The sequence below is a fragment of the Bubalus bubalis genome, chromosome 14, assembly GCF_019923935.1.
Source record: "Bubalus bubalis isolate 160015118507 breed Murrah chromosome 14, NDDB_SH_1, whole genome shotgun sequence".
Classification (NCBI taxonomy): domain Eukaryota; kingdom Metazoa; phylum Chordata; class Mammalia; order Artiodactyla; family Bovidae; genus Bubalus; species Bubalus bubalis.
Genome location: NC_059170.1, coordinates 18,730,481 through 18,757,148, shown reverse-complemented (window position 1 = coordinate 18,757,148; position 26,668 = coordinate 18,730,481). Strand labels below are relative to the sequence as shown.

The window sequence follows — 26,668 nt, the reverse complement described above, 5'->3', positions numbered from 1 at the left end:
AGAAACTAATTATTAGTCTATTGTAATTTCCAAGTTTCTATGACTTTAAAACGTCTCAAAAATGAAGATTTCTTGTGGCCTTTTTAAGAGAATTTTATTTGAGTGGTTCTTACAAAGATTGTTGCAATATGAAAGTCATTTGTTTGATAGAAATATCAAGCTGTCTTGTCAAACACACTGAAGTAACCCAAAAATATATTTCAGAGCTCACAGAGCTTAAAAAGAGCAAAGATTATATGCAACCAGACAAAACCTATTTCTGCATTTCCTATTTCTTTCTCAGACTGCTTTGCTTACCAGACTGTCACTAAACATCTTGAGGAAATGCAGGGATCATTTTGTTTGGAATCTTAAGACACACCAGAACACATAATATTTACAAAGAAACTTTTACAGATACATTAATTGAAAAGATACCATCCAGAAATGTATTTTTGAAACCTTTTCTTGCCAATTGATCAGAATGCAAGATGACATGTTAAACAGCCCGTTTAGCTGTCTTGAATTTCCATAAACTAGGTATTCCAGAAACCTCTGCTAAACCATTAACCAAATATCAACATTAGTGAAATGTAACTGCTGTGTAAAAAGTTAGGCTTCTGAAACATTAAAAATATTACATCCCTGTCTGCCTTTTTATGTTAAGCACATTTGTTCCCCTACAACTATTCCTATAGATCCTTAATGTAATTTTCTACATGTACATTTAAAAGGCAGAACAAGAGAACAGCTTTGTATACAGTGGGATTTGCTAGTTAGGGAGAATGAGCACACTGCATTCCTGTTAACATTTTTATTTTTCCAAGGTAACAGGAATTGTATACAAATGACAGTAGACCCTTGCCTCTTTATTTTTTATCTAAATAAAAGATAACTCAAGATGAATTCTCAAGAAAGAAAAAAAGCTATGTACATAAAGGACTATATTTTCCTTCATCGTCTACTTGGAACCAGTAGTTGTGTTGCTGTCATAGAATCAGGGAAGAGGTTGTGGTAAGTTGGAAGAGGTACATATGCTGCTGTTATCATTTTACCTGTTGAAAGAAATAGATATAATGATTAGCATCTTCACTTAGACCGTCAAAAAAAAAAATCACTCAGAAAAAGGTCAAACTCACCCGCAAACCACCTGCCATGCAATGCATTGACAGCAGCAATGGCTGCAGCAATTGATGGGCACTTCACATACACATTGCCCTAAAATACAACAAAAAATATTTAACGTGCTGTGATATATACAACATGGATACCAACAGGATTATTCAAATTGACTGTACAAAAACCGCTCTATAACCATATAATTGCCCCACTAGCTAATATGTACCTAGAAATTTACTGAAAATAGTTTATTATCCACAAAACTAGCCATGTAACTATCTTCTTTAAGGAAAAACCACAACCCAAGTATGTTTGAAAATTAGACACAAGAAGGTAACAGTTAAAATACCTGAGCTGAATTTTTGTCAACATAAATATGAATAACTCCTCCATGTTTATTACATTCTTCAATCACATCGTCTTTAATCTCTGTATCCCATCCAACTTCTTCTTCTCTGTAACAAAGTATTAATATTAAGTCCATTAGGACAACTCAAACTGATGAAATGATACAATATATATTCTAATCTATTTTAAAAATCATGGGCCCTTTAAAATGGTTAACTGACATATTTCAAAAGATACTTATACCAAGCTTATCATCATTTCACAGGATTAGGAACACTACCCTGTTAATACAAATTAAATACTGATACAAACTTCACAGAAATACTACTAGGTATAAATGGAAAACAAAATGCAAAGTTTTCAACTGAATTCCAACCTTACTGACACATTCAAGGGAAATAATTAGTAAAGTGCATAAAAATAACGGGAGTAAAATGACCAGAATTGTAGCAATACTTGAACTATGAAATATGTTGAAAGGCCCTAAGTATTAACTTAGACAAGTTACAGATAATTTAAGACCCTTTGAACTCGACCAAAGTAAATTACTTACGTTTGAGGATTAAACATGTTAGAGAGTTGGAAACACTGTGTTGCCAGAGGTTGAACAGAGGCAGCTGCAGCTAATGCTGAAGCTAAAAAAAAAAAACACCCAAAAAACAGAAATTAGTTTCATGGAAAATGCATCAGAGTATATCCCTATGAATAAAACAAAACCAAATATAACCACTGGACCCAAGTGAAAATAAGGCCATCAGTTCATTTACTAATTCCCCATATTTGATAATGCTATCAAGTATCAACATATATACCAACATTCTATTTTAAAATGTTGCCAGAAAGCAGAGGCAACTTAGTATTTCAGATAACTGATCTTGAATAAATTGGGAATTTTATCTTTATAAGGGAAATTAAACCTCAAGTGTAGCAAATATTAATTCAGTTAGACAAATATCAATACAGTTCAAGGAAACAGTACTGACTGTTAAGAGTTTATACTCTGGGGGTGAGGAAAACACAATCTTTAAAATCCTGACTAAATCTAAATAAAAATTTTGTTAGGTTATCTGCCCATGAATATATAGTCACATATTTTCTTATAAATATACAACCATTATAAGAAAGGATGACATTTAAAAAATAATATACATAAAAATCATCCAAGCATTTAAAGATTATTAAAGATTTAATATCCTGGGACTATAAAACCTACCACAACAAAGTCTCACAGTCTTGAAACACTAAAAAGAGTAACATGTATCTCTAATAGTCACTGTTGAAAATTAAAAAAAAAAAAAAAACAATACTGATACTAATATTTAGGAGTAAATTTAAACCAATATTGGTTTTAATTTTGAAGTGACAGCATTTTCCAAGACATTTGATCCATTGCTTTTACGTGACTTAAAAAACATTACCAGTAACTGATACAGAACTCACCGTAATCATAATATTTGATCAAATTTCATTCCAATACATAACAACAATAAAAAAAGCTACGGATAAAACAGTACATTAGAAATTATGGTACTTGAACAATAACCTGAGAAGTATCAGAAATATTCCATTCAATAAAAATTAGGGCTGTGCATGAATACATCATAAAAATTTCTGGTAGAATAACAACTGCTTTTCACTTCTTTATTTTGATAAATATTTGTCTTTCGTAAAACTATGAAAATAAAAATACTCAAATAACTAACATCAAATTCTACTGGAGAAATGTAAAGATGCAAGTGTGCCTGTATTACAAAAAAAAAAAAAAAATGAAGCCCACGGTGTACCTTATCATAAAACAAAGTAGTATGCTTGGAAAAAATACTACAAGGTCATTATAGACTATCAATACTGAAAAATAGTAGAAAATGTATGATGCAAATATTCCAGCTCAGCCTAGATGAATGCAGAACACAACAAATTCAGCATAGAAATATATAGCTAAGGAAAATCCACCAATTCTACTTTCAAAAATCTGTTAGGAAAAAAAAAGATTGAATACAATTGTCTCATTTGCCAAAAAAGTAAAGATACACATTCAGTTCCTGACTGTCGAGTAATAAGGATAGACCTTTATAATACAGATTTATTCAGAAGACTTTAAAGTATATCCTGTAAGATTCCAAATTACTGTAACAGAATGCTCTATAAAATGGCAGAATTTACTTGATAATAAAGACCAAGAAAAAAACAGGTTATTTATAAACTGTTTCAAACTCTGAAATCTGCATGCAACTTAGTTCTGGATAATCTTCTCATTGCTTGGTACTGTTTATAGTAATGGAGTAACAACAAATGATGCAACAAAATTAAAACTCTCATTCGTTAAAATGATACTAGATAATTCTAAAGATTACATTCAAAATTGGGAGTCAACAGGAAGTTGCATCCTGTCAGTGATTTGTTAATGCAAATCAGTGAAGTTATTCCTGACCTTAAATTCAGACTCCCTGTCTACTTAAATGACAAGTTTCATTGTCTGATATCTATATAAAACTTATAATCAGACCACAAAGATAAGCATACAAAGCTGAAAAAAACTCTAAGTTACAGCAAAAAAAAAAAAAAAAAAAAAAAAAGGCACAGACATTTACCATCTTTATCCATGTAACTCTAATGATGCATATTAGGCCTTCTTTGTATGAATTACCAGATAGCTTACGGTTAATGACACCATATGTCATTCTGACAAAATTGGGCCAAAAAGACAAACTACAATAATAATGATATATGTATACACACAACTATGTCTTATACTACATTTATATATCCACTTCAAAAACAAACAAACAAAAAAAACAAATAAAAAACTCAACTCACCTTCAGTCTGTTGGGAAAGTCTTGTTTGCAAATCTATAACAAAAGAGAATTCTACAGCTCAGTGCAGGAACAATGAAGAGCCTCAACTAACAGGGTAAATGTCAGGAGAGCATTAATAAAAGAGGACTATGGTAGCAGGGTTTATCAAAACGAACTTATAGTAAAACCTGGCAGCCAAACCTCCTTCCCCATTCCTCATTGACAAGGCTTTGGGGCCTTTTTCTTTTCCTCCTATCCTAGGAAACTTACTTATGCCTTTCTCTTCCTAGTCCTATAACTCTTTCACATCTCAATGGATTCCACTATACTACTATTCATTTGGGAATAATGGGAAATGGGGAAAGGGAAGCACACCGGTCAGAAAATGCATGAAAACCCTGATCTTGAGAATTCAATTCCAAGTACTTGGGTTATTCAACTTTTTATTATTCTATCAGTGTCGGTAAGCATTTTACATTTAAAAGTTACTAGTAAAAGAATAAATACTGCAACAGTAAATGTCAAACACTGTCAATAAGTAGTGACACTACTCTAACCGTATGTATATACTATCTGTTAAGTCCTTTAAGTTTTAAATTGTCATGTCCAGCCCAGAAGGTGATAGGTTTGTTAGGTCTGGTTTCCTAGCCTATTTTGAAAATTTAATGAGGCATGAATGAAATCTAGTTAGATTTACTATAATCTATGTATTACTAGAAAAATTTAAGCATCTAGTCTCTATTAAAAATGAACATAATAGTGATTTCTAATATAGTTTTCTCATATATAATCATTAAACTTCTACATGAGAAGGCAAGAGAAAGCTGCAGCTTTCTTAATTTCAAATGAAAACAGAAATATGAATAGTAAACAGAATGTCATAGTATCTAAAGCTATCTTTTTAAGTTTAAAATAATACAACAAAGAAATTGGATTCCGTTACCTAATTTTCAATAACATGTGATTCAGTTGCATACTTTATTACTATCTGGGTTTCTTGCTTAGTATAGAAAATCATAAAACATGGGCAAAAATGAAAAGGGATCAGCAGCCCAAGTCATACAGGGATGTAAGAATACCTGGGTCCTAGGTGCTCAAAATTGGCATCTCAGGGAGTTGAAGAAATGTAACTGGTGTATACTGAAGGAACTTGAAGATATGACCATAGGAATAAACTTTAAATTTTAACACAATTTGTTTTTTTTCCTAAAATGGGAAAAAATGTATAAGCATCAGAAATCCATGCTATATTAAGTGTATATAAATCAAAATTTCAAAAATGATTCTTCAGGTCATTTGTAACCAGTTAGGAAACAAAGCATGGGTTTCATAAAGATAAGAACTTATTTTAGAAAATAGCTATTATACTTTCAGAACAAAAGACACGTTGATATAGGGATGGGCCAATCTTGGTTTCAAAAAACAGCTTTAAAGAACTTAGGAGGCCAAGGCCCTCAAATACATTAACATTCAGCGATTTAATACCGAATGTGTACGATTTTAATGATAGGAGAAATATACCCAGTTATGCAAATATGTGATTACTAATTCAGAATAGCAATTTATTGGAAGTAGTTCTAAGAAAATAGACTCATCTATCAATGAACAATGGGCTTCCCTAGTGACTCAGCCGGGAGACCTGGGTTCAATCCCCAGATTGGGACGATCCCCTGGAGGAGGGCATGGCAACCCACTCCAGTATTCTTGCCTGGAAAATCTCATGGACAGAGAAGCCTGGCAGGCTATATACAGTCCATGGGGTCACAAAGAGTTGGACATGACTGAGCAACTAAGTAAGTACAGCACATCAATAAATAATAAAAAGTGGGGGGAAAAAGTGGGAATATAACAAATAGGTAACTACGTGGCTATTTTTTAAGCAACCCATATGGATGTTTAGCATTATCAGCCTTAATGTAAACTACACAATAAATGTGCCCAGGCAAGTGTAATCATTCTTCATTCACCAGAAGAACTGAGGGAAGTAACAATGTCCACAACACAGAAAATCTATAATTAGGCAAAGATACTGTTAACAAACCAAATCAATCTACTTGATATAGCACCCAGGATATAAGGTAAGATTGTTTAAAAATGAACTGTGTGTCTTTGTATTAAATCCCTAAAGGTATCAGCCTCTATCGAAAAACCAAGACTATGGTAAATCATCAAGCATTTTTCTAAATTATTTAAAGAATGACCTAACAATAGGAAGCAATAGGAGGACACACGTTTTCAGAAAACAGTAACTGAAAACCAGATCACTGTATTTCTGCAGTGATGGGTTTATTTAGTATCTTCAATCACACTAGGTGGCATTCAATAACTACGTGTTCACTATAAAGAAATGAAATGACTAATACTTGTTCAAAAAGTCAAACCAAAACAATACAGGAAAACCTGGAGTCACCAAATGACTCTTAATTAGAGAAATGCTTAATAGTTGCAATATTTCTTATGTGGATACACTAGCATGGTTGTTTATAAAGAACTTTACCTATCGGATTTCAAAATTTAAGTCAGTTTGAAAGGAACCATGAGACGCTAAAAACAAGCTCTCAAATACTCAACTAAAAAAAGGAAAACACAGAAGCGCCCACAATAAATAATAATATAGAGGCAGAAATAATCTTGTCTCCTTTAATTAATGGGTTTTCAATTGAAACGGAAATCATGAAGCAACGACATGGAACTTTCCCTATATTCAGATGTGGTACTACGATCCTATATATTTTACATATTGACAGAGTCTCACTTTATAGCTAGATAAGATCATAGGACCAATGTATAACTGAAAATGACCATACTTTCTTAGATTAGTGTTTGTCATCTGAAGTCCAATACAATGGTTTACTCTCATATATTCTGCAAGCAAGTCTTCTAACATTAAAATTTAATGTTATCTTAGCTAATAGATTCAGGTTAATTTCAAGAAACTGAGCCACAAAAGAGAGAAAAAACAAAGTGTTCATAAACTAAGCCCATTGTTACATAATTGTAACGAACTATCAACTCCCTCTTCCTTCCCCTCACCTCCCCAGGAACTTCATTCTGTAAGTCAAAATCTCAAAATACAGTTGGCCTTCAAATTTAAGGAATTATAGACACCAACCATGTGAGTAACTTAAAATACATATGTAACTTTTATTTGGCTCTCCATATCCTTGGTCCCTCCAAAATCACGGATTTAACCACCATAAATCATATGGTGCAGTAGTATTTACTATTGAAAATAAAGGCACATGTCTAAATAACCCTTGCAGTTCAAACCTGTGTTGTTCAAGGGTCAACTGTAGTTATGTTCTAATTAGAAAAGCAGTTTTTTCTGCACTAAATTATTTAAAATAAAGCTTCATTTAAAGGCCTTTAAAATAAAACTTTCTAATCTCAAACATTATAAAACACTTTTCCTTTGAAACAATAGGAGCTTTCTGGTTTTCAACAAAAGTGATACATTTAAAGATTTAACAATTTACATCACTTTCTACTAAAAACAAACTGGTATGCAGGGTTCAATAATACCCTGACATTTTATTATGATCAGTAGCTAAGTCTGTCCTATATCACCGTTTCCTTATATTACTCTTGAAATTTGTAAGTTAAAAAAGTACTTGATGAATTGAATTCTCAGTAAGTCCTTTTAAATGCAAAAATTTGGAAAATTTTCGAATTAGGTGAAAAAAACAATGATTTCAAATAGAAAAGATTCAATTCCTACCTGCCACAGCACCAAATGCCAAAGAGCCACTCATTTGCAAAGCTTGCTGTGCTGCTGGCGGGATCTGCAAACCTGTACCTGTAAAAGAATAGGTCTTAATGTCCCTGCTTTGTTAAGAGTGGGAAAATCCTAGTTTTCTGACTGCTTAATACCAAAGTCAATTTTTAAAAATTACAGTGGCCCTTTGGTAGCCAGGTGGATAAGAATGTTTCCAGGATCCCGATGGTTGTCAAACTTCACAAATGCTGAAATCCCATATTTAAAGAGTTGTGGTACAGTTTGCCCTCCATACTCAAGGATACTGAACCTACAGATACAGAAGGCCAACTGTACAAGCAGGACATACAGTAAACGCTGCAACTAAAGTAGAAGGATATCAATTATTATAAAAACAAAAGGAATCCTGTAATATGTGTTGTGGCATTCAAAAAGCACCATCATAAAGTAGATTCTTAGAACTTTAGAACTTAAAGGCAAAGGATTTTGCCTATGAAACCACGTGTGCTGCTCAACGAAAACAGTCAACCTCAAAATAAGAAAAAATCATGTTCCATTTGTTTGCATGCTTTTCCAGTTGTTTGCACAGTTATGTTTCTCGTTACTATATTCACAACAGTAGGATAAACTTACCCTCTGCAAGTCTTGCCATTAACTGGAGACGACCAGTTGTTCCCAAGTCAATTCCAGTCCTTTCCAGTTCATCACTGTCCAAAAAGGAGCTAGCACTGGAAGCATCAGTACGTTCAGTAACATGACCAACTTTCATGGGCCTTCCTGCTAGCTCAAATCCATTAAGTTGTTCCAAAGCTTTCTTGGCACATTCTGAATCAGAAAACTATACAATTGAGAGGGGGATAAAAGGTAATTACTTATATGCAAGGCAAAGAAACCTCAACTTATTAATGCTAGTATATTCAATAATTACATCTGGAAGGATGGTAAGAGTAACAAGCTCAGGCTTGTCACATAATGTAATCAATGTAACCTAAATGTAAACTAAAGCAATCAATGCAACAGATCGCTATCTGTTGTACAGAACAGGTTTAAATTTTACTTGAATTTGGATATAAGATCCAATTGTAATTTCTTGATAAAATCTGGGATCTATTTTTAAAATTTTGTCTATAAAGGTGGCAATGGTGACAAGTATTTATATTTTAAACTAAAAATGTGTTTCCAGTACTTTCCAGGGATAAATGATAATTTGAAAAATTGCTATCATGTAATTAGAATGCAAATGCACAAACTAAATGAACTAACTAAAAGTACAAGTTTACTTTTAAAAGGACACCTCCATTCACAATTATTCCAGCTGCCACTTCATACCCTATCAAGGACAGGGTTTCTAATGGTCAGCTACTTAAGGAAATTCTGGTCATGGTATGTCAAACCATATTATGTCTATAATAAAAAGTAAAAATGAATTCCAAAAGACTTTAATGCAACTAACATCTTGGGTCACACAAGTCACACTGAAGAAGTGATTGCCTTCAATTACATGAGGAGTTGGCTAAACAAACTGTCCATAAACAAGACGATAGCAAAGTACTTGGAAGTTCTGCATTTGAGAAGATATTTTCAACTACTAAAAATTGGCCACTAACAGCAAACTAATTTAAACCACTTGAAAATAGTAACTTTATCCCTTCCCCACTATGAATAACTAATCAAGTTTTACACTTTGCTACTCAGATAAAAAAAAAAGTTCAAGTCATTATGTTAATCATGGTTAACTGCTTACCGTAATAAATCCATATCCCTTGGATCGACCTGTTTCACTATCCATCATGAGCTGGATACTTTCAATCTAAAAATGAAAACCACAATTATTGTTTATGCAAGTGAAAAGGAGGAGCAAAAAATTTCTTGAAGTACAATTTTAAAATGTCTCCCCCTGAAAGAAATCAAAAACATAAAAATCCCTCATGCCCAGAATATCTTCTTTCTAGAGGCCTGGGAACATACTAAGCAGGGGAACAACCTTAATCTTTCCCAGGAAAAAACACAATCTGAAATTCTTTGGAGAATATGTTAAAAAACCAAATCAACATGTTTCCTTCACATTATGCTAAAATATACCAAACATTAATATGCAATTATGCCAGACATAATGGACTGCCACAAATGTTGGAATAATTAAAAATAACAACTGGATGTGGTTGATAGTTTGTACAACTCTGTGCATCTGCCACATAGTGACTATTCACCTTAAATGAGGGAACTGTGTTATTACAAAGGAAGGAATTGTAGTTACATCACAATATTGAAACAAAGCGAGCCACACAGAGGAAGCATGAAAACTTAAAAATCAACAGCCAAATGTTCTCATTATTAACACTTAAAATAATTTAGGGTTTCCCAATTTAGGCCTTACCTGGTCTCAGGTGGCAAAAAACGGGCCTGCAATGCAGGAGACCAGGGCTCCACCTGGGTCAGGAAGATCTCCCAGAGAAGGGAATGGCTACCCACTCCAGTATTCTTGCCTGGAGAATCCCATGGCCAGAGCAGCCTGGCAGGCTACAGTCCATGGAGTCGCAGGGAGTCAGACACAATTAAGTGACTAACACTTTCTCTATTTTTTCCCAAAACAATTTAACAAAGGAGTTGAGTGGGATAGCAAAAGAAAACAATGAACTATATATCCAAAAGCAATAAAGATTAAGTAGCGGATAAAGTACAACAGGAACTGAGATTTTTATTCATGGCCACACAAAAAGTTTAATCCAGAGCAGCCAGGTAGTTCAGTGATAAAGAATCCGCCTGCCAAATAAGAGAGGTGGGTTCAATTCCTGGGTTGGGAGGATCCCTTGGAGAAAGAAATGGCAACCCACTCCAGTACTTTTGTCTGGGAAATGCCACGCACAGAGAGGAGCCTGGTGGGCTACAGTCTATGGGGTCACAAAAAGTCAGACACAACTTAGCCACTAATCCTCCACCACCACCACACCACAGCCTACTGATAACATTTATTCTAAACATTCTTCTAAAATGAGGAGAACTACACTTATCCTGGTGATTATTTTGATAAATATATAGAAATATCAAAAAAGTCTACGCTGTGTACCGGGAAAATAGTGTTGCAGTTTAATTGTACTTCAAAAACAAACTCATGGAAAAATAACATTACGTTTGTGGCTAACAGAGGTGTGAGTGGAGAAGATTTAGATTGAAGTAGTCATAAGGTACAAACTTCCAGTTTTAAGTTCTAGAAATGCAATGTCTAGAACTTACACAGCTATATTTTTATTTACACATATTTACACAGCTATATGTCATAAACTAAGGCTCCAAGAGTAAAGCTTAGAGTAAGTAGAGTAAAGCTTAGACTTCTCATCACAAGAGAAAAAATTTTGTTATCTATTTCTTTAATATTGTATCTGGATGAGATGGTAAGATGTTCACTGCACCTATTACAGTACTAATTTCATGATGTAAGTCAAACTATTGCATTGTACAGCTGAAGCTTATATAGTGCTATGCTAAAATTATATTACACACTCCTAAACTTTCAGTAAGAAAAGTATCCCAAAATAAACCAGGGTGGGGGAGAACCTCTTGCTCCAATGTACAGTACATTTTATCATTCAGGTTGACTTTTAAAAAATTCTAATAGAACCACTCCCTCCCATCTTAACATTAGTGTCTTAGAAACATCACAAAGCAGATAAATTATGCAGCTACATTTGTTTCAAGAACCTATTTAGGATCCATTTAAAAACTTGAGACTTACCCTTCCAAATGGCTCAAAAATCCCTCGAAGCATATCTTCAGTTATGTTAAAATGTAACGAGCCCACATAAAGCCTCATAGGTCCAGCACTTCCCTTTTGTAGATTGTTTGCCATTGCTGCAGCTCTGTTTTTTTCTGCCTACAAGTTAGATAAGACAAAATGCATATCAATTTACAATGAGTAAGTACCGTTTTGAACATAGTAAATCCCACTCACATCTTAGATTTGCTTAATTACAACTGATATCAAATTATGCTAAGTGTTACTTCATACATAAAAGGACAAATATTGTATGATTCCACCTCATATGCTTGTCAGTACTGACACTGACTGAATGGTACACCTAAAATGGTTCCAAAGCCAAATTTTTAAATTAAAATTTTAGATTTTACTGTATTTTCCAGTAAAAAAAAAATTTTAGATTTAAGAGCATATACAAAACTGATAAAGCAGCATCCTGGTATCAGATGTAGTAAATGTAGAAATTTAAGATTACTTCCTGGAACTAAATATACTCATTCACTAAAATGTGTTCTCAAGATCACTGTTACTCAATATACAGTATACCAACTGGCTATCCATCTTATAGAACTTCTGCAATATAAATCAAACTAAGTAAACCATTCAGTTTAGCAGTCATTTTTCTCCTATCAAGTCCTTCTCAAACTAAACAGTTCTCAATTTACATTCTAACACAAACTCCTTTAACAAACTGGGGCACCACAGGAGGTTAAAATTAATGAATTAAAAATCTCATTTATAAATTTGATTCTTCTCAGCCCTTCGCCAGGACAAAGTACACACTATTATAAGGTTTGTCCTCCGTCACATGAAATGAACAATGATACCCACAGCCTGCTCCTTAACAATTATTTACCATCTGAGCCACCAGGGAACCCTGGGCTCCTACTGTCTACATATAATCAAATAGTACTCAACAATGTTACATACTCCTAAAACATTAGATAGATGGTAGTAATTTGACCAAATTTTGAGTTTAACAGTAAAAACTGCAATTTCACTTCAGATTTGGTTAAATCCTGTGCCTAACTATAAAGTATTAAAAGCTTTTGATGAGCAACCCAATTTTTCAAAAGTTATGTGAAGTACTTATTTCTGGGGTCTGAAAAGGAATGAGCATAACTATACTGTTCTCTCATATTGCTCAGAAAATATTTTTAAAATCCTTGGGAATTCCCTGGCAGTACAGTAGTTAGGATTTGGGTGTTTTCACTGCCATGGCCCAGATTCAATCCCTGGCTGGGGAACATAGATTCCACAAACCATGCGATGAGACCAAAAAAAGATCTTTAAGATCTATATTCTCCATTTTAAAAAGCTAAGTTATCTGGTAGTCACAGAAACTAACTTGTTTCTTAGTATAAATAGGTACTGATGATAAATCCTAAAAGTATTTCCATATTAGATACTCAGTAGTGGAGAAGGCAATGGCACCCCACTCCAGTACTCTTGCCTGGAAAATCCCATGGACGGAGGAGCCTGGTAGGATGCAGTCCATGGGGTCGCTAAGAGTCGGACACGACTGAGTGACCTCACTTTCACTTTTCACTTTCATGCATTGGAGAAGGAAATGGCAACCCACTCCAGTGTTCTTGCCTGGAGAATCCCAGGGACAGAGGAGCCTGATGGGCTGTCTATAGGGTCGCACAGAGTCGGACACAACTGAAGTGACTTAGCAGCAGCAGCAATGTATTCCAATTTTTCCATATCTAAATGAACTAAAGTATTAACCCTAATTTCCTTTTTCCAAAGGCAACACTCAATTATTGTGAAGAATCAGCAAAGAGAAATTACATTATAATTCGGATGATCTTAAAAGACATTTTCAAAATTAGTCTGAAACATCTTACTTTCAAATTTTAGAATTTCATAAAAATTGTGAAAATATATTAAAAATGTGAAAAACATTCCATTAGAAAGAAAGGGGAAAACATGTGCTTAGATGCTTCTATCCCCAAGTAAGTCATCACAAATCAATAAAATTCTAAAACAAGTTCAATTCTTCAGCATGAAATAAATATTTACAACTTATATTAAGACAGAAAAAGAGAATTTTGAGAATACAAATATATCAAAGGAATCAGCTTTTTTTTGGTTTTTAAAAGCTGTCCTGAGAACATCTAATTCAAGGTAGTAAGAGGTGATTTTATAAGGCTCAAGGCACTACAACACTAAGCAACAGCAGGTTTCTAGCACTATCAATGCTCAAATTCTTAAATAGGAAGTTACCTGTGATGCTTGTACTATGATCGGCACTCCTAAAACCCGCTGACCAGTTAATCCTATTGCTAGAGGCACTGAGCTAACATCAACAAACTCCACATAAGCAATTCCTTTGGAACGTCTTGAATTTCTGTCAGAAATCATCCTCACATCACGAACCTAAAAAGAAAACACACACTTAACACAGGGTTCTGTTTATGCAACCATTCACAATTGAGTATAATCATTTCAAAAGACAAGAGGCACATAAACAATATTATGAAGCAAGCAATTAAAAAGAGGCAAATTCGTAGGCTCAATTCATTTATCAAAATAATCAATTTCCAAAAATAAAAATAAATTCCCTAACTAAATTCCACCAAACACATTTGGTTTAGATTTTTTTCTCATTTCATCTGTCACACTGACAATTATTAAACTGTGGCTTTCAACTTCTACTTAAATTAGCTCCATAGATAAGCTTAGATTACCTTCCCAACTGTAGAGAAAAACTCTTCCAAATCCCTTGGCCGAATTCTTGCTGCCAGCTGCATGCAGAAAACAGTCCTTGCATCTCTTTCCTCAGGAGTGAGATTATCAATAGGCTCCCTAACAGGAATAAAGAGTATAGAATTAACTTTATAACTTCTTTCAAAGTAACATTTAATACCTATTTTTAGTAAACAGAATAAACTTTCCTGAAACCAGTCTGTCACTACCCCCAAGCCCATTTTCACTACGATATGTATAAAATGCTCATAAAATAATTCAATGTGACCCAAATGCCTTCAACATAGTGAGTTTCTAAAGTTTCTTCTGATATTATCTTACATTATCAGAACCAAAGTCCATTGGTCTTTCAATCTTACAAATGTTATTCTCTCCAGCATAATAAACAGCCAATCAGAAGCCCAAGAGTTTGACATTCACAATTAATAACCCGACTAGACACAAATGTTGAACTGGTCCAAACTAGCAGAAAGAATGTTTCCCCAAAAAGAAATCATAAAATAAAACTAAGTTTCATAATCACAAACAATACCTTGAAAGTAAACCCCAAATGATGAAAACTACTTTGACTCTATATGAGCTGGACAATAAAGAAAGCTGAGCGCTTAAGAATTGATGCTTTTGAACTGTGGTGTTGGAGAAGACTCTTCAAAGTCCCTTGGACTGCAAGATCAAAGATTCAATCCTAACGGAAATCAGTCCTGAATACTCATTAGATGAACTGACGCTGAAGCTCTAACACTTTGGCCACCTGATGCAAAGAACTGACTCAGTGGAAACGACCCTGATTCTGGGAAAGACTGAAGGTGGTAGAAGGGGATGACAGAGGATGAGATGGTTGGATGGCATCACAGACTCGACGGACATGAGTTCGAGCAAGCTCCAGAGTTGTTGATGGACAGGGAAGCCTGGTGTGCTGCAGTCCATGGGGTCGCAAAGAGTCGAACACAGCTGAGTGGCTGAACTGAACTGATTTTGACTCTTAAGAATTTTATTTCACCAACTCAGATAATCAGAAAGAATAGTGAGGTAGCTGTTTACTAGATTAGATTGGTCTTACTAAGACTACAAATTCAGTAACTGAAAAAAACACTTGATACTTCTTATAGCATAGACACTAACAATGAGCAAATCAAAAGTAAAAAGCAGGAGGTATGGAGACAAGTAACAGTGGGATTTAATTTACTCATGTTTACAAATGTTTACACTTCTAAATTCACTGAGCAAACTTAAATGCCCAATAAGTGAGAAAAGAACATAGTAGATGAAATTTAACATCATGAAAGTCAAAAGAAAAATAACAATGTCCACTACTTAAAACTATTATAAAATTTCACTATGATTAAGATTTTAATCCTTAAAAATATAAACATAAATATGCTCTTTCTTAACCATGTTCTGACATTCTCAGGAAGTATTTTTGAAACACTCCACCTACAAACCTCAGGTACATCCCTTGACAAATCTGTAGTTATTTTAAACCTATTATGATAAAACAGAGATACAAAGCCGACTAGATCCAAAGAATGAGAACTAAAAATGAGTCTTCTCACAAGAGAAAACTAAGTATTAAAAGAGTAAAAACTCAATATTTGTTACAGAAACCCTTTAAAATCATTATATGGCAAATAACAAGATACTTAGTTAAAAGACACCCTTTAAGGGAAACCAGAAGTAAAAAACAATGCTATCATGCAACAGAATGTTCCTTGAACCAAAATTGTAGATTGCATTAGGTCAGTCGAGAAAAATACCTCACAGAAAGTCAAAAACAGTAAAAAAGCACAAGTCAATTCAGTTAAGTTAAGAGTTTGGAGATTAAACACTTCTCTCATGTAAAGGGAGCCAAATGATAAAACTCATGACTATTTTCATTATTTTCCTACAGGAAGTTATTTCAAAAACTCATTATTTCCAAAGGTAAATCAAGTCTGAAGTTTCCAATAGCTACCATTAAAAAATTTTTAGTTACTATAAAGAGCAATAAAAGCACATGAAATATCTACAATTAAAGTGATCATTTTTGCTCATTCTTCTTAGATACAAGTTACTGAAAACTTTGCAATTCACATTAATAACACTAGGACTGCAAACCAAATAAAGATTTAATATGATCCAAGTTAGCAAATGTCATTAAATTTTACAGTAGCATAAATTTTAAAAACTTTACAAAAGCTAAAAATGCAAAAGAAAAGAAATGGAGACAATTACCTCACAGGGCTCTTGTCTTTTCTGAATGGACTTTTGCTTCGAGAACGTCGTCTGCTGCAAAGTTAAAAAATTTCAAAAGTTACCCAAGCAAGTACACCACATTAGTTCCTTGAAAAACAATTTAAACAATTCAGAAGTATGTTTAAAAACCTTAATTTGATGCTATGAGGCAACCCAATCTTTCCTCGGATGGCACTGTTAAATTTTGGTCCGGAGCTAAAAAGGAAACACAAAATTACACTAGTTACAGGGTTAGGGTCTTGCTAAGATCGCGTTCATGCGCTCTCCAGCAAGTTTAACATTGTTTAGGCTGTTTGTTTTCCACCTCAATTATGAAGAGGAAATAAAAGACTTTCTTTTCAACTCTATCCCAGGCAAACTGTTCTTACAGTTGTCCATCCTGGACCACTGAGAGGTGCCAAGACCAAAGGTTACAGCCTCAAAATTTTTAATATTCTGAAAATGCTTAAATTTTCAGTCTAGTTTTCTCTGATTACATATTTATGAGTACATTCCTGAGGTTTGGGGGTTGGGGGAAGCACATGTAGTGAAAATTATCCTGAACTTCCCTCACACCAGGAATAATAATTAACAACTTGGTGTGCATCTCTACAGATCCTTCCTCAGGAATATACATGTTTATATATACATACATATATACAATATTCATGTTTTGAGTTAACTTTTTTTGGCCGTGCTGCATGGTTTGTGAGATCATAGTTCCCTGTCCAGGGATTGAACCCAGGCCATAGGCAGAAAAATTGCACAGTCCTAACTACTGGACTGTCAGGGAATTCCCTTGAGAAGCTTCTTTTAAAAAACAGGGGACTAATTCTTTGCATTCAATTCCAATTTTTTCACTTAACAGTTAAGTCTCCAAAACTGCATATAAGCATATTTAAGCATGTCATAGACTTCAGTTCTTAGTGACAAAACAGTCAGTACTGAAGATGTGAGGGAAGTTCATCAACCCCTCAGGAAAATTTCTTTTCAGGACTTGATTATATTAAAAGTGTGTTTTCAAAGCTTTACTCTGTAATTTGAAACACTTTAAAAAGGCCCAGTATTTTATGGCCCTTTTATTTTTAAAGACCAAACTAACTTGAAAGGTCAGGTCAGATGTCTCTTAGTGCTCATCCTGCTATCCTTTACCAGATGGGTAGCAAAATGAAAATATATGGTGGTCCTCAATTCACACTGAGATTTGTTATCATGGACTCTACATGTACCTATTACACCCAAGAAGTCCCAAATAAAATTGTATTAAACAGGTCCTTTGCAAATCACACTAAAAGTGACAATTAAGAATATACATTTACTGGTTAAGTAAGTCGATAAGCTATTTTCTTTCTTTCCCCTTTAATTATAAAAGTTCCAATTACTGCCTTGGTAGTTAAAAATCACCTGAAACCAAACATAAGAACCAAGTCAATTTTAAGTCAGACCAGAATCACAGGCTGACTTTTAAGTATCCATCACTGATGAGAAATAACAGTATTCAGAATTATTAATCTTCCCCAATATTAAGTTCATTCTGGTAAAAAAGAATGAAGTACATTTCGATAAACTGGACAAAAAGCAAAGTATTTTCCAAAAGAGCACTTAAAACAACACTGTGGTCCTTTTTAAACTGTTACAAAGTTTGTAAAATAATCAGCTAAGAGGACCTTGAAGAACAAGGAGTGGAATCCTTTTCATTGAAGAACCAGAATCAGAAGTCTAAGTGTTACTAACTTTATCTGCTTCAAGGAATACCAAAACATTTCATCAACAGCACTAAGTATTGTGGGTGCTTTAATTTACAACTTCTTCTCATTCAAAGCTTATATGAGTAGTTACGCCTCCTTCTTAAAAGATGAGAAAACTAAAGCTTAAGAATCCTTTTTAACCAAGTGAAAAAGCCAAGGCTCTGATCGAGGACTCTCTTTAAATTCAATCAAATTCAGTTAAAACTTAATTTTAATATAGTCCAGTGCTTACAACAATATATTTATTAATAAGAAAGAACATTATAAAGCACTAGGGACTGTTAAGATTCAATCCCTGCTTAAGAGTTGTAAGGCTCTTTCCAAAGTCATTAGTACAGTTTAGCTTTTTAAAAAATAACTATAATGAAACATTTCCAACTGGTTCAAATAACCATATCCAAATTTCCACAGTGATTTAACCTTCAAGAGCACTTTTACTGCATTCTTGCTATTAAAATACCTTTAAGATATGTGATGAGCTCCCCCCTACTAATAAAAAAAAAGCATACACAAAATTCACAATTAGTTTGTCGTTTCAGCTGAAAACAGCCAGACAAGATTGCTAACTAATTATGTATGTGACTAATTATATATATTTATAATTTGTATCCAACTGAGTTTTAAATTTTTAAATAATTTATGTTCAGTAAAGAATACTGTTAATAGCTCACAGACTTCAAGCTTTCACATATTTGGCACTACAATATCAAATCTTCTTTTAAAAGCACTTTAGTGCTTTAGTCTAGTTTGGAATGGCACACAGTTAAAATACTTTTAGATGGCAGAAACAGAAAATGTTCTGTATGCCTAGTAAAACCAGTCTTTATCTATCCACACACTATTTTTCTACTGGATTTTTTTGATGCCCAAATCCTTATATAATAGTGAAAAATAAAATTCCACAATTCAAATCACTCTGGTTACATTGCTATCTGGATACCGAGAGAAATCTCTCAAACCAGAATCATCATAATTATAGTTACATACTAAGGACTTCTGTAGCGGCCTCTGAATCTGCGATCTCGACTTCTTGATCGGCTCCGTCTCCTTTCTTTGCTTCTACTTCGCTTCCTTTCACGGCTTTTGCTCTTTTTCCTTTCTCTATCTCTACTTCGCTTCCGTTCCTTACTTTTGCTTCTTTTTCGTTCATGACTACGACTTCTGCTCTTGCTTTTTTTCCTCCTGAGAAGAAAAAAGTCACCATCATCTTGCTGATTTAAGAATCTGCCAAAATATACTTCCCTTTATGGTCAGAAACATCTTTGTAAAATTATTTTGCTATTTTTCCTATCATGCAATGATACATAATAATCACTTATGGAAAAATAATTCCAAGGTAAGGTAAACAACACCCCACCTTTGCCTTCTACTACTGAAAATCAGCAGTCAGCTGATAATGAATCATTTGAGAGACAGAAAGATACTGTAATGATATTTCTTGAGAGTCAGCTATAGCTTTGACAAGGAGAGGACTTGCTGGTAGGTATAAATCCAAATCTGAACTTTTAAACAGAAAGTCCGATCATGTAACTGGCCAACCAAGTATTACTGTAATCCACAAAATATGAAATCAAAGTTAACAACAGAATACTCTTACATCAAGTATTAGTGCTGGATCATATATAAAAATTGTCATTAACCCACTAATTTCTCTTAAGTAAAGCCTATTTTGACTCAATTTGCACATATGAGTATTTTATACTTTCAAAGGGCCATACAAGCATCACTGTTTTGGAGTTCATGGGCAAAATTGTTACATATAATGATAAATGACAAACTAACACAGTAAAATGCACTCTGACACTCCTAGACTTTAATGTGACCATTTCAAATAATTTCTTTTTAAAGTTACAGTGAGTACACCAGATACTGGAGCATGCCATTTTTATGCCAGTTTATACAAGCCTGTGGGATACAATCAACAAGAATCAACACCTTTATAAATCTTTATATTATAAATTTTCAAACTCTGAAAGGTAGAAAAGTCTCAGTATTATCTTTTCCTGTTCATTTCTGTATTCCTCACAGCATACCACCCATCTATTTCATACCTCTGTCATCACCTAAATTTTAGAGGTGCCTTCAGATATTTCAATATAAATTGAAAGACATTTCAAATTAAACTTATCCACTTAAACGTCATTTTGTAGTGGCAAAAAGATTAAACACTGTGACAACTACATCATTTGGAAATTTAACTGTTTAGTCCTTAGCAAAGCAAGCTTAGCACAACGAGCAACTGAAGTCTGCCTCAGAGAACCTGTAAAGCAGGTCATCTTAGAGTGCATTGAAAATAGAAAATGAAGACACCCACCTTCTGGAATCTTGAAACCCACACTCCAATCACAAGGAGATGTAGAGCTTTCCAAGGAGGCAGAAACTTTGTCTAAAATTTCAAGATAATCCACCTGACTGTCAGAAATGTATATGCTAGGTAGCACATGACAGAAAATTAGGCTACACTCATTACTTTTATAGACGTTATCAAAGCAATGCCCAGAAGGGCAACAGATAACATTCCATTTTTGTTACCTAAAAACCTGAAACTATCTCTTAGACTAAAGAATTCTGTGAGATAGCTATCAAAAATCCTAAATATTATCAAGTAGGGGACAAAGTTAACACTCCATCCCTCACAAAAAGGACAAAGATTTGCTCTGCTCATAGATGGCCCACTGCAGAGAGGCAGCCAACCTTCCAATTTACCTCTTTTTAGGTAGAAAATTTATTGTGCCAAAGGAAAAGGACTCAAAAATTGAAGAGCTAATTTCAACTTAAGGTCTTCCTAGGACTTTTCATAAATGAGCCCCCACGCACATCTGAAGGCAACCCCAGACAGGTAAAAAGACAGCAACATACTAAGACATTCAGAAATATAATCCTCTTTATGAAAGCCCAGACAAAAATTTAAGGATGCAAGAAAGCAGAATACTTCTCTACAATATAATGAAGCTTCAAAGAACATTAAGTTAACTAAAGAAGGGTTATCAAAATCCAAACTAATAGTCAAATCCTGTTACAACTTAAAAGGGACTTTCCAAAGTCTTTAGTGGCAGTGGAATTTTGTACTGAACATCATTGAAGTAAATGGTCCACTGGGCTGGGCCTTTGGACTTTTTGGTTATATGGTCTCTGCTGTAAAGGTGTTTTGCTATAACTGGATTTGACCTCTTCCATGTAAGAAGATCTAAATATTAAATGCAAAGTACTCTGGAAAATAAGAAAAAAAAATAGAAAAGTCATTTATTCCAAAATTTATAGATAATCCACACCACAGTAGCCAATATATTTCAACTGTGTCATTTTTTTCTTTTTTAATCCTTTTTGAGTAATTCCAAAAGAGCTGAATGGATGCTGGTTGAGACTTTGCAGAACTGGTTGTACTAATAATACTCCTACGAAGGCAAGCTCAGGTACTTAAAAAGGCATACTTTGAGGTCTTGCCAAGTTCAGGGATATAGCTTTTCAGAAAGACTAAGATAAACAATTTGTGTTAAGCTTATTACCTGAAATCAGTTGCGTGTATGTACTGAGAATTATACTGTTTTTTAGAAGAAAACATTTACTAGTCAGTCAACTCTCAATTTCTCAGAATGTGCATTTTCTTACTACCTTAAAACTACATCCCAATACCCAATAGCTTTTAAAGAACAATGAAGTTTCAGAATGAAAAATTTGGCAACATGGCACCTTCCTTTGCTTAAGAGACTTAATTTATTCACACTAAAGACTAATGCACAGGACATTGTTTTATGATTTATAACTAAACAAAATTTTCTTCTAAATAACTTTCAAATTAATTTAAAAGATTAATTCCCTTCAGGAAAAACAAGGGCGTCAGCTTCAACTGAGGATGAGAAGTCTGACAGAAATTATTTGTACATTTAAAAAGAAACCAGATGACAGTTGAAGTTTTGTAAATATTTTTTCCTTAAACAAAGACTCCTGTGGCCAATTAAAGAAAATTGTCCATTCTTCTATTTAGTCTTGCAAGACTTCACACTTTATATAAAAGCCACTAAGCACCAGCCATTGAGAGCTTGATGCTCAATTTTCTGGTAAAAGTTTGGTAGTCTTTAGTTGCAGGAAGATAACAGATAAAGATGGTATTAGTAGCAAGACATCTAAAGATGGTACAACAAAGAAAGCATGTGCACTACCAATGTCTTCATTATAGATGAGATCTTTATTGGTCCACTAGGCATGTTATCTAGAGACTGGATAATTTCAATTTATATAGATACCCCTTCCTACCTTTTAATTGCAGAATTGCAAATCAGAACTGTTAATTAGGAAACATACTTTGGTAAAAAGTATAAAATTAAAGGACACTAAACCATGCAATGATTGGTTGGCTGACTGCCTCAAACAATTCAAGACTAAACCCAACTCAATACCCATAACATGTGATTAGTGAAGAGAGATAACAGACTCCCATCCATGCAGAAAAAATATAGGAAATATCCTACAAATTTTACCATTTTTATCAATTCCTACAATACTCTAAGGGTTAAGAATACTGGTGCAGCAAAGCCTGAACAATCCAGTCTAGACAATCTCAACCATTTTATGAAATTTTATTAACCTACCTTACAAACTTCTTGTGAGATACTGAGGTGGTATACTATGAAACACTTTGAGCTCTTAGAAGAGCCAAAAAGAATCAAGTAAGTGACTCACATTACCATCATTTTTTGTTACGTATTACGAGGTCATGAATGTAACAAAACATTTGAATATGACATCACAAAGGCTAATAAAACATCTTAATGCTTATGATATAGAACATATGATGCTAACATCATTTACTTTAGAGCTAAAGAAAACTCAATAGGATCAAATCTTATAAAGTGCATTTGGTTTATACTATTATTCAGACTTCTTTCACACTGTACTCTGTACTCATCTGTCACTGAGTTCCTATTAAGGGTTAGTTATTTGCACAAATAACATGCATAATTTTCCGAAATTCCATTCTATTAACTCGATCGGAGTTTAAAAAGCTTAAGACAATGAAAGCCACGTAAGAACATTAAGATTAAGAAGTACTAAAGTATGCTGTAACATTATTACAAAAAGAATCTTAAAGCATCAAGGAGCATGAATAATTCATAGTTCTGACTCCTTCAGTAATGTAGGGCAAAATACATTTCTCACAGTTATCACCTTCTTTCTAACCCATCTTCAGTGGATATAATAGCTTTATTGATGACATTAAGTAATAAATATTAAGCCAAAGTTAACAAATTTTAGACAAGTTCGAATATAAGAACTCCTCCAGATTGTCATGGATGGACTTGGAGGAGGAGGTGTCCAATGACACCAATTCCTGAAATCTAAGGAAAGAGTCCATAGTTTTACATCCTCAAATAGTCTCTTCCCCAAAGAACCCACTTTTCTAAAACAGGCAAAGAAAAGCTTCAGGAGAGAACGCTTTAACCACAGGGGTACAACTTAAAGTCTCAATCATGAACAGCACCTCCCCCCCAACCCAGGTCCCTTCTTGAAACTTACTTTTTGCTACGTTCTTCATGGCCGTTAGCACTGCTCAACTTGTTCTCATCCTAAGCAGGGTTGATAGAAGAACATCATGAGGACGAAGTGGTAACATTTCAAGTTGTCAAAGGGTAAAGGGAATAGGAATAAGAAAATACAGAACAATTTTAAAACTAATTACTTATTTACAGTTTAACATGGAAGGCTATAAAAAAATTTAGATGGATGTATGTTTAACCACTTTGTTGCTTACAAATTAAGTCATCAAGATACAAAAATAAAAATGCATATTAACATGTTAAATTTTCTTATATAGTTAGATACTAAGTTATCCAGATTTACAGTGTTGAAGTGGTTAAATAGAATTTCTATAAAACATGAATGAAGTCCTGTTTTGAGTTTTATTCCATGTGCTATGGCCCCTTTGATCAGTACCATGGCTCTATTTCTGCCTAAGCCCCAAGTGGCCATGCTAGCAGCCAGCCACTATCGATTTCCTGTGACCGATGCCATTCCTGAGATCTTCGCCCATTTCCGTTGGAGGGTTGGGACTGTAAGAGCTTGATGCCACCTCTGTCACACATCTCGCCCTGAAGCAAACAGGGATTCACACTGCTTTAGTAATGTTGACTCCCAAGAACCCAAGAAAGTCAATTAATAATCCACCAGTCCTACTTCCATACCTGTTCACATGGAATTACATCCATGTTAAACTAAGACAGAATCTTAACATTAAAATAGAAAGTAGAGCTTCAAGAGTCTAAGTATTACAAACTAAGTACACTATTCAAAGCTTTAAAGAATTCATCCAAATTGGTACCACATGGTCGAGCTATACACTCCAAAACAAATGTATTATTTTTAAAAGGTTTAGCGAAATGTTTATTTTCAAGTTTGATCACATCAGCTATAGGAGTATAGAGTATAAGTGCTAACTTACAAAGCTTACAGTTTGTGACATCAGTGATAACGCATGCATACTGCTATTTTCACCACCAACTGGTGGTGAAAGAATGAAAAGACACTTTACTTTTACTGTGATACTGAAATGGATCTACGTTATTAGCAAAAATAACTCCTTTGTAGTTTTTAGTGTGAAATATTATGGCAGGGACGAATTAAAAATAAAACAATATGGAGAACAGTTAAACAGTCATCAAGTGACTCTAAGTTGTGATATTGCCTCTTTTGCTTTAAGAAATTTTTCCTGTTCAGGGATCCAAGAATTTTAGTAATTTTTAACTGAGCAGCAGATCATCACCTGCCTGTTTTAATATTTACTATCACCAGTCTTATGTATAGGATAAATTTTAAATCTCACCCATTTCTTCTTGTAAGACTTGTCTTATTTAAAGATTTACTTGCCACAGACTGGTTATGCTTGGTTATTCTTGGACCCCTGCTGTTTTCCCAAACCACTACATTCACCTTTTTGCTATACCAAACTGGAGCTGGTAATTCTTAGTTGAGTCATTTTACCTAGGGGACCACGGTACAGCGATAAGTCACTCAATTACTACCTTATGATTGACAGTTCACACTGGAATCAAAGGTGAATTCATGGGAGTAGAGGTGAGATATCGTTAGGCAAGTCTACAAAGAGAGATAGATGGGCATTTATTCATCACGCTGAAGTGAAACTACTGCACAATATTATTACATCAATAGCATATATTTACTTTTGTAAGTTACATGTAATGCATCTCTGATAAGGTAAATCAAGAGGGCTCCGGGGAGGTTAGTTTACATTTCAGCAGTAGTTTCGTGAATAATGCTAAATTAAGAAATAGATAAACCTCACCGACTTGTTTTTTCTCACCTTCTTGTAAGGAGCCTCAAGCATTGCTTCAATATCAATATCGTCTGCCATTTTCTCTAAACGACTAGGTAAAAAGCAAGAATGAAAATTCGGTGAGTAAACAATTTTAAATTGTGCTAAATTTCCTTTTTACCGGACATATTCCAAAACCTCAGAGAGGTCCCACAGAATGACTAAAGCGGGACCACTTTAGTAGGCTTGGAAATTAATCTAAAATGTCCCCAACATCAAACACGCTAGACAGATTAGGTACTCTATTTTTAAAAAGCCTACAGCGCCTCAAAAAACAGAACCCGAGAATCTCGAGCCAAAGCGCCGCTTTCGCGCAAAACCCCGCGCTGCCATTTTAGGGGCAAAGGGAAACTCCCTCGGCTGGGAGGGGTTGTGTGCCATGGCAGCGTTCGGCTGGCGCCATGTTGGGAGGTCGCGGTCGGCCCGGGCCTCGAAGGGACAGGTCGCCATCTGCCCGAAGCCTCTCTCGAGCCCACGCCACCAGAAAACCCTGAAAAATATTCGACCGGAAAAGGGCGCGGTCGTCGAAAAGACGACGATTTCTAGAAAACCTCCCCCCACCCACCCCCAACCCGGTCGCTTAAAATCGCCTAACGAGTGCCCCTCAACCCAGAAAAGAACCAAACCTCAAAAAAGCCCTGAAAATACGCGGGTCCGCGATGCCTCCTCACCTGTGCGGGCTTTCCGGGTCCCTGCGGTGCTCGTATTCAGAAAGAGGGGGGCTGTGGCTGCCGCCGCTGTTGCTACTGTTAAGCCGCTAGGCCCAGGCCGCGGTACCACCCAGCCCGAATTTCGGGCTCAGAGAGCGGACAGGCCCAAGCGAATCTAAAAGAGACAATGGGATTAGAGAAGCCCGCGCGGGAGTTCAGGACGGCGGCTTCGGCAGCTCAGGATCCACCCCTGCGACAGTGTCGGCAAGCTCTCTGAAATGGCGGCCGCAGCTTCCCCGTACTCACAGT

The 26,668-nt window shown here is 34.8% G+C and overlaps 1 protein-coding gene across 8 annotated transcripts; it reads right to left on the bottom strand.

Moving 5' to 3' along the window:
- Positions 1-77: 77 nt before the first annotated feature.
- RBM39 (RNA binding motif protein 39) lies at positions 78-26,668 on the bottom strand. 8 transcript variants are annotated; one of them, XM_044927703.1, is made up of 18 exons: positions 26,381-26,665; positions 25,698-25,761; positions 25,399-25,471; positions 23,897-24,468; positions 20,697-20,768; positions 19,370-19,564; positions 16,635-16,688; positions 14,405-14,522; positions 13,941-14,093; positions 11,691-11,828; positions 9,702-9,767; positions 8,591-8,795; positions 7,961-8,038; positions 4,264-4,314; positions 2,000-2,081; positions 1,448-1,553; positions 1,119-1,197; positions 78-1,034 (listed from the first exon to the last, which is right to left on the bottom strand). In XM_044927703.1, exons 8-18 carry the CDS (start codon positions 14,465-14,467, stop codon positions 934-936), a joined length of 1,122 nt encoding a protein of 373 aa, XP_044783638.1. In that variant the 5' UTR covers positions 14,468-14,522; positions 16,635-16,688; positions 19,370-19,564; positions 20,697-20,768; positions 23,897-24,468; positions 25,399-25,471; positions 25,698-25,761; positions 26,381-26,665; the 3' UTR covers positions 78-933. The 8 variants fall into 8 exon arrangements, with proteins under 8 accessions (XP_044783638.1, XP_025119349.1, XP_006072504.1 ...); XM_025263564.2 differs by having other exon boundaries at positions 23,897-23,946; XM_006072442.3 differs by lacking the exons at positions 20,697-20,768; positions 25,399-25,471 and adding an exon at positions 16,785-16,850 and having other exon boundaries at positions 23,897-23,946; positions 26,381-26,667.

Coding starts and splice junctions, on each gene's coding strand:
- RBM39 (XM_006072442.3), bottom strand. CDS start 25,748: ATGGCAGACGATATTGATATTGAAGCAATGCTTGAGGCTCCTTACAAG. Junction 9,768..11,690: donor TTTTTGAGCCATTTGGAAGG/GTAAGTCTCAAG, acceptor TTTCATTTTTAG/ATTGAAAGTATCCAGCTCAT. Junction 2,082..4,263: donor ACTTTCCCAACAGACTGAAG/GTGAGTTGAGTT, acceptor TTTTTTTTTTAG/CTTCAGCATTAGCTGCAGCT.